The 8970-nt window shown below is 36.2% G+C and overlaps 1 protein-coding gene across 2 annotated transcripts; it reads left to right on the forward strand.

The window, feature by feature from the left end:
* The first annotated feature begins 1226 nt into the window (after window positions 1–1226).
* On the forward strand, window positions 1227–8484 carry LOC111397527. 2 transcript variants are annotated; one of them, XM_023024503.1, is made up of 2 exons: window positions 1227–7878; window positions 7961–8484. In XM_023024503.1, the coding sequence occupies exon 1, from the start codon at window positions 2288–2290 to the stop codon at window positions 4769–4771; it is 2484 nt and encodes an 827-aa protein (XP_022880271.1). In that variant the 5' UTR covers window positions 1227–2287; the 3' UTR covers window positions 4772–7878; window positions 7961–8484. The 2 variants fall into 2 exon arrangements, with proteins under 2 accessions (XP_022880271.1, XP_022880272.1); XM_023024504.1 differs by having other exon boundaries at window positions 7971–8484.
* Window positions 8485–8970: the final 486 nt, after the last annotated feature.

Here is an 8970-nt window from a genome sequence, read left to right on the forward strand (position 1 = left end):
TTTGCAGTTCAATTTTGAATGTGAACAATATTTTGCTCTCTGAAGGTTTGAGTTGTAAAATGGGTGCTCACAGATGCATGATTTATTGAACCTGTCAGTCCATCCTAGAAAGATTGTCTTTTAAAGTCACAAGTTGATTGTCCAACTAGGGAATGGCAAAAATATCCATTGAACCTGATACCTGCGGGGCCCTACCCCGAATGGGACGGGGTTTACCTGCTTAATCGGGACAGGTAAGGGGCAGGAAATTCGATCCCGAGACGGGTATAGGTAAGGGTAACAGGGGCCCAGCCTGACCCCATTTATTCATTTATTAATTTTTTTAAAGAATTCAATAATTTAAATGGAAAAACTTCAAGAAATTTTTAATTTTAATAGAATATGACAATTAAGATTATCCAAAGAATACGATAAACAATAATAATCTTAGCTTATCAAATATATTCGAATAATTTAACTTTTAAAAAAAAGTTAATTAATTAAGAAATTTAATAACTATATTATTGTTTCACTTGATTGAATGAGGATAGTAAAATGAATTTAAAAAAAATAAAAATTTAATTGGCCACGTAAACGGGACAACTATCCGACCTCATATTAGACGGGTAATAGGGTGGGAAAATGCTCGACAAGGCGAGGGCGGGATCCTTGCCCCTCCTTGTTGCCAACCCTATGTCTGACTCAAAACATTCCCTGTCCCTCCCTGTAAAGTTTCGAAAATTTTTACTTACTAGAATTAATTATTTAATATACTATGTTTTAAACTTGGAAAGTTGGGGGACTAAAATAACATATATACATTAAATTTTATTTGTGTCAAATATTTAATTAGTGATAGAGTAATGAAAATATATCAATATTGGGTTTGTTGGAAAGCTCATAGTTAATTACACGTGTGAGGCTCGAAAAAAAGTCGATTCGGATAAGTGAGATTCAAGACAATAAAGTTTATAGTCATTGTCAAATTATTGATAATTGTTTATACTTATGTTGAATTTATAAATGGTGCCAATCACGTGTAGTAGGGGTTAGGTAAATTTTTTTTTTAATTTAAAAAAAGAAAAGAAAAAGGATATAGTATATTAGTCCCCGTTTGGCCTCCATTCTTGCCAAATTTTAATGGTTGGAATAGTGTTTTTTTTATTTTATAAAATGTGTGGTTGAAAAAGAAAGAATTTTTTTTGATTTGTGTGTAATATTAATTTATGGAAGATTATGTGGTTGAAAATAAGAGAGAGAAAAAGAAAGAGAATGAGAAAGGAGACCAAACGGGGGCATTATATTATGTACTTTTTGACCTAGTACATGACATATCGTGATTTGGGCCAGAAAATTTGGCACTACTGATTATATGATCCCATATGGAGGTTTGGTAATACCGAAAGTCAGGTCCTATGTTGTTGTCCAAAAGGCTTGTTGTGGGCTAGAATACAGAGTGTTACCACACCCCCACTATGTTGGTATCAGAGCCATGTTGTTATCTTGATCTTATTATTCTGATTGGAATTATCCAGCTTGAAAGAAACTAGGAAGAACACATTAAAAATTATGTCTGAATCTTCTAGTTCATCTATATTAGCACCCTTCACCTCCTTTCGAAAATCTAATACTTCTAAAATCGACTCCCTTTATGAAATATCTTACCTACTTGAATCTGAAAAAATTCCAGTTACAGATCTACCTCTTGTCAATCCTTACCTTCCATATAACAAACCTCGAAATTCCTTCACCAAAACTGTTAAAAGTATCATTTCACCATCAAAATCCCAAATCAAAGAATATGTTCAGGCATCAAAGTTTGATCAGCATCTTCTACCTGCTACTGAAAAGGAACAGTTTGTTACCTTAGATTTACCATCTCATCTTCCAAAAGTATGGTTATCTGAAGGTTTTACCCATCTTCATTTTGGAGCTGTAAAAATTGCGCTTAACCTCCATGGAAGAAAATGTCTCCCGGCTGTTTTTAGAATTGCTCTTCTAGATACACGATTTGCTGATTATCAACATGCATGTATTGGCACTGTGGAAACTACACTCAATGCGGGAATAGTACTTGTTACTATGTTTCCAAATTTTAATATGCCAATTACAGATCCATTATTGTTTTCAGCTTTAAAAATCCAGGTCCAAATTGTTGGGGCAGTTCCAACAGCAGTCACATATGGAGCAACACTTCATTACCAGATGGCTTACAGAATTCAAAATCACTCTCTTGATTTTGCCACTCCTAATGGGACGGATGATGCTTTATTAATTCAGATGGGAACAGATCAGCCAAGCTGTACATATGTTCCTAGACAGATTCCTAGATCCAAGCTCATTAAATTGGTCCCTCAAACCTGGGTTACTAGTTATGAGCAACATCACCAGGCGTCAAAAGACTCTCTGCCTATACAATCAGCATCTTTATTTTCCAACACAGTTTGCTTTTTCCAATGGAGAAATTTCCATTTATGGATTTGATGCAAATGGCAGGCCAATTTATTGCAAATCTGATAACTTAGGACATATTTATTGGGATGTATGGTTCTGTGCGAAATGCATAGAAGATGAAGAAGATCTATTTAACGATCGTCCTTCCAGGAAGAAGAAGAAAAAGAAGAATAGCCAACAAAAGTTGCGTGAAGCATATGAAAACAAATCTGCAGAAGTTGATTTGTTAGGAGAACCCTCTAGAAAATTTGACTATTATGTCAAGTACACTCCACCTCCTACAAGTGATGAATCTATTATTCTTACTAGTTGGGATGATGATGATGATAATGGTGATCCATGGGATTGCGACCAACTACATAAAAAATGGGACTGGGATAATAGTTCACCTCCATCTCCTCAGATAGCTATGCCTATAGCTATGTTCCACCCTCCTCAACAAGAAGAGTTTCCTCCATTGTCCTCTTTTGACAAAGAGCAGTCAACTCATGCTTGGAAGATCAGGAATCCCATATCCAGAAAATCGGATGGTTTAGTTGACCAGCTTTCAGCAGCAGAAGCAGTTTTAAACTGGCAGTCAGAAAATGCAGTCCAACAAAATTCCCTGTTGAGAAAAATTGACCAAAGTCAGCAAAGAATTGAAAGGACTCTACAACAACAAGCACAAACACTATTAACCCCTCTTCAAGCTTGTAAACAAAAGATTGAAACCCTCCATGTTGAAATCATGACCTTTTTACAAAACCGTTTACCCATAACAGATCAAGAAAGAGAAATAAGAAATCTCAAAAAACAACTCATTTCTCTTGAAAACAATTCCATGATCCCACCTTCTACTCCATATCACCCTATCTCATATACCCATATATCACAAACTTCAGGACCCATGTATTCAACAGGAGCTTATGAATCCACATTTTCACTCTTCACTCCTGAAGAATGGGAAAAGAAATTGACACCTCTTTCTCATCCCGATATAAAGAAAACCAAACCATTAGCCTCACAAAATCTACAAGTTTTACCTCCACCAAACCCAGAAAAAAGACCACAAATGCTGATAAAAAACCCCATAACCACTTTCCTACAAAAAACTCAAAATCGTTCCTCTATAACTCCTATTTTAATCATCCCAAATGAAACTAGTTCTGAACTTGAAGAGTTCTCAGATGAATTTCTAGAAGATCATCCTCTTTTTTATATGGCTGACAGACCACACTCAAGTCAAACTCAACAAGGAATTCCTGTTGTTGATGAGCCTGAAATAATTGATGAAGAAATTGCTGATCCTCATGTCGTGAACAATTATTATTCACAAAATAGTACTTCAGCAACCAAATTCACTTTTGATGATATTCCTCCAGTTTTGTGGAAAGCAAGATTTCAAGAAATGAAAGCATGGTGTTTAGCAGAATTACGAAGGCCAAATATGACTCATTCTGCAGTCATAAAATCTTTTCTGGCAAGAATCACTGGGTTCTTAAAAGATTGGTATGATGCTCTTGGAGAATATCGCCAGATCCAATATTCTAATTCCCCAACAATAGATGCTTTCATAGAATCATTATATTGGGAATTCTGGGGAAAGACGGATCATTTGAAGGATATTGCAAGAGAAGAATTTTTCAAATTGAAATGTTGTTCTTACAATCCTAAAGATCTGGATAAACATTTCCACAATGCTTCCAGGCGATACTACCTCATTGGTGGAATGGACGATACAAATATAAAGCAGGCTTACTTAGAGTCCATCCCACAGCCTCTTGGTCAAGAAACACTCAGAATGATTGAAATAAAAGGACAATCATTGGGAACCACTTCATTTGGAGAGCTTCACAACTGGGTCAAGAGAACCTTAAAAAAACTCTGCAATCAAAGAGAGTTTTTAAAGGATATCAGTACAACAGGACAGAAGTTTGAAAAGGCATGTGATCAGCCAGATTTGAAGATTAAGTGCCGATATGATAACAAGAGTTGTGATTGTCTAGGAAAGAAGAAATTCCACAGGAGGAGGTTCAAATTTCGGAACAAAAGATTTTCCAAATTTTTTCCTCGAAGAAGAAGATATTTTAAAAGGAAATTCACAAAGAAAAAGGGAGACAGGTGTTTTATCTGTGGAAAGAAGGGTCATTTTGTAAAAATTGTACCAACAAAAAGAAGGAGAGAATTTTACACCAAATCTATGCAGCAACGAAAGTGGAAGAAGAAGCGGACCTTGAATCGGTATTCTCTGAAGAAGATGAGCAGTCCCCTGAAACTGTTTTCGTACTGGAATTTGACTCCGATGATGAGAGCACTAATGACTATGACAGTATATAGGAATGCTATGGAATGCAAGTAATCAATCTTAGTCTTCCAGTTCCGATGATTGAAGTCAAAATACTTCCAGGAAAATATGAAAGACCAATCACAGTTGCAGGTCTGTTTGACACTGGAGCAGCTTGTTCAATCTTAAATCCAGCCATTCTCCCAAAGACGTGGAAAACACATCCGCAAATATTCCAGGCAGCCAATAATGAGTATTTTTTTTATAGAGTTGATAAGTAAGCCAGTGACACTTCAGTTCTTTCTTGAATGTAATGTCTCACACAAGTTACTTGGATCATCTTTACCAGGGAAGGATATTGTAATTGGTTTTGACATCATTCGACAATTGTGGGCAAAACGTGTTAATCCTCTTCCAAATGGCCTTAGATACAAGTCCTACTTTTTGCCATACATACAGCCAACCACATATTTTTCCATAACCAGCCTTGATGATATAACAAGCCTATTAATCCGAGAATGTTGTACAGATTCTCACACAGATTTTCTCACAAAATGCACTCACCCTCTATGGAAAAATCCAGATTTTTTCATAGCCCTACCTTTCAAAAGAAATGAAGACGTTAACCCTACTAAAGCCAGCCATATTGGAATGAGCCCTGAACACCTCCAGTTAGCAACCAAAGAGTTAAGCCAATTGCAAGATGAAGGTCTCATTGAACCTACTACTTCTCAATGGGCATGCCAAGCATTTTATGTCAACAAAAGAAGTGAACAAGTTCGTGGAAAAATGAGACTTGTGATTGATTATAAACCATTGAATCACTTCCTTGCTGATGACAAGTTTCCTCTTCCAAACAAAAGAACTTTATTTGCCAGTCTGTCCAAGGCACAGATATTTTCAAAGTTTGATCTAAAAGCAGGATTTTGGCAATTGGGAATTAAGAAAGATGAAAGGCATAAGACATGTTTCTGTATCCCAAACTACCACTATCAGTTGACGGTTATGCCATTCGGTCTTAAGACGGCCCCATCATTGTTCCAAAAGGCTATCACAAGAATTTATCATCCAATATTAGAGTCAGCATTAATCTATATTGATGATATTCTCTGGTTCTCAAAAGATGTCGATTCTCATTCTCAACTGTTGTCTCAATTTGCTGATCTGACAAAACAATTTGGAATAATGCTTTCTCAGAAAAAGATGGTTATTGGAGTCTCTGAAATTGATTTCTTGGGCATGCATATTAAAGATGGTCAATATTCGTTACAACCACATGTTGGTCAGGAATTGTTAAAGTTTGCAGACACAGATCTCTCTAAACGAGAAGTCCAACAGTTCCTTGGGATTGTAAATTACATGGCCAATTTTGTTGATCATTTAACTCCTATTATCATACCATTGCAGAACATGCTGAAAAAAGATGCACCACCATGGTCTTCAAAACAAACAGAAGCAGTCCGAAAAATCAAACAAAAGGTGCAAGAACTTCCAGCTCTATCTATCCCTACTAACGGGAAAAGGATCTTACAAATTGATGCAAGTGATCTATATTGGGCAGCAGTTCTATTGGAGGAGAAAAATGGAAAAAGAAACATTTGTGGATACAAAAGTGGAGCATTCTTAGAAGCAGAAAAGCATTATCATTCCACTTTCAAAGAAATCTTGGCGGTTAAACGTGGTATTGAGAAATTTCAGTTTCATCTCATTGGACACAAATTTCTTATTGAAATGGGCATGTCAGCATTCCCTAAAATGCTTTCATTCAAACAAAAACAAATTCCAAATTCTCAACTACTCAGATGGGCAGAATGGTTTTCAAACTTTGACTTTGATGTTAAACATATAAAGGGAAAAACCAATGTCCTTCCAGACCTACTCACCAGACCAAAAGCTTTTCACTCCCAACCTATCCCTGTAATCTGTATGATGAACCTTCCATTTCATTTGCTTTCTCAAAATGAACAAATTCCCCCATAACTTAATACTCTCATCAGAGACAAAACCCTCCATTCCCGAGCCCAAGAGTTCATGTTAAAATACCAGTCCATTATTATCAGGCAAACAGGAATTGAAACTTTGGTGGTCTTGGATTTCATCCAAATTATCCATTTTTTAATTTGTTCCATATAATCCCACACCAAGCAGTTTCAAAATTTTCAAAGGAATTACTTTGTTTTCTGTGGTACTTATTGGAACTTTTCCAAATTGGAGTTTCTTTTAATGTTTGTGAATCTCTTGAATGGTTCAAAGAAATCACTTTTCGAAGTTTTAACAAAAATGATCCATTTCAAGAAGCACATTTTGAGGCAAAGAAATTCTTCGAATGGTTTTATCCTATTTCTCATTGGATAAAAATGTTTGAAGCATTTTCTTTAAAATTTAAAGATTTGAGAACTTCCCAAAACAATGTTTTTGTAATTCTGATTTTCCAACGGCAAGGATATTTTACAGAAACAGGTTCTTATGAACACTTCTCTTATGTTAAGGAGTATGCAGTCTAACCTTTCAATCTCCATCAAGATTGAGAAAGGTATCCAAAGGAGTTTCGAGAATTTCAAAGAAAAATGGCTGAAATCAACTAGACAATTCCTTCACAAATTTGGCCAGACATAGAAGATGATGCTCCATGGAAAATTCTACCTCTAGACTATGCAACCAAGATTTAGCAAGACATTCAGAAACACAGAGAAGGACAATGCCAAATTTTTAGACAAGTATTTGGACACTATCCATCTGCTACTTGGGAAAATGACAAAACCCATTGGAACCAGCTTTACTTGGGAAGGCCACATCAATGCCTTGGAGAAACATCTAAATATCCAGAAACCATACCAGAAAGACAACAACTGCGTAACAGTCTCTGGAATGAATTTCAAGAAAAAATGAAAATTGATAAAATGGACGTGGACAAACCAGGACCAAGCAATCCAGGCAAACTTGTATAAAGGGCCCCCATAGATATGAAGGAAATGCCAGCCGGATCGACCAACAAATGATAGGCCAGAGAGATGGGTTCATTCAACTAATTAGTGATCCCTGGGCCTACCTAACACAAATGTCCCTGAAATAGGGGATTGGATTGGTTGATCGGAAAGCTCAGGCAGGAGTAGGACATTCCATACAAATCTTTCTGATCTACTAGCTGGTGGTCCTCTCAAATCCCATTTTTTCATCAACAGGTAGGGTGAATTCTAAGGTTCCTTATTCCACTTGTAAACAAACTTCAAGATATTTGGACACGGAAATTAATTATAATGACAGTGTTTTCCAGGACTCTCAAGATCCATATGATTATGGAACACAGTCGTATGATTTTGATTCAACAGAGCCAGACAATCTTGAAAAATTGGAAGAAAAAATTTTTAAAGAAAAATTTGATACTACAACTAGGCGTTGGTGGAAGCAACATGGACTCCCCTCTGATTCAGATGATTCAAATGAACCTGGACGAGAAGCAAATCTTGGAACACCTTGATGACTCAGCAGCTCATGTGAAATAATCATTTTGTCGTTTGCAATAAAATCTCTTTTAAAAAGTAGATTCTTTACTTTTTAAAAGATGGTTGTAAAATTATTGTACTAAAAGTAGTAAGTCATGCTAGTAAAGTGATGAGTCATGTCCTTATGTAATAAGTATTGTACTAAAAGTGATGAGTCATTGGTAGTACTATTAGTTTTGTGTCGGTTGTATGATGAGGCTCCTCCTCTATATAAGGAGCTCTTATCTTTCATTGAGGATCATCTCGAGCTCAACTCTTCTTAATATAAAAGTTTGTCCCTCTTAACAATGTTCTTCTAAAATCCTTTCTTTGTTCTTCCATAGTCTTGACAACTGTGAAAATTTCAGAATGAATAAGTAAGAACAAGATCTAAGTAGTATCAAAAGTATGCTTTGCAGTTGCCTCTTTGAGGATCCTCTGCATCAGAAAATTTGGCACTACTGATTATATGATCCCATATGGAGGTTTGGTAATACCGAAAGTCAGGCCCTATGTTGTTGCCCAAAGGGCTTGTTGTGGGCTAGAATACAGAGTGTTATCACACCCTCACTATGGAGGTTTGGTAATACCGAAAGTCAGGCCCTATGTTGTTGCCCAAAGGGCTTGTTGTAGGCTAGAATACAGAGTGTTATCACACCCCCACTATGTTGATATCAGAGCACTAATGGGAACCAATAAATTGAGCCAACTACATGGGAAAGAGAAAACGTGTGACATTATGGCGATGCAAATATTATGGAAGTGAATTCTGTTATACCATATATCAATATT

Source organism: Olea europaea, chromosome 7, assembly GCF_002742605.1.
Source record: "Olea europaea var. sylvestris chromosome 7, O_europaea_v1, whole genome shotgun sequence".
Classification (NCBI taxonomy): domain Eukaryota; kingdom Viridiplantae; phylum Streptophyta; class Magnoliopsida; order Lamiales; family Oleaceae; genus Olea; species Olea europaea.

What these genes read in the sequence shown, in the direction of transcription:
- LOC111397527 (XM_023024503.1), top strand. Translation starts at nt 2,288, where the DNA reads ATGTTCCTAGACAGATTCCTAGATCCAAGCTCATTAAATTGGTCCCTC.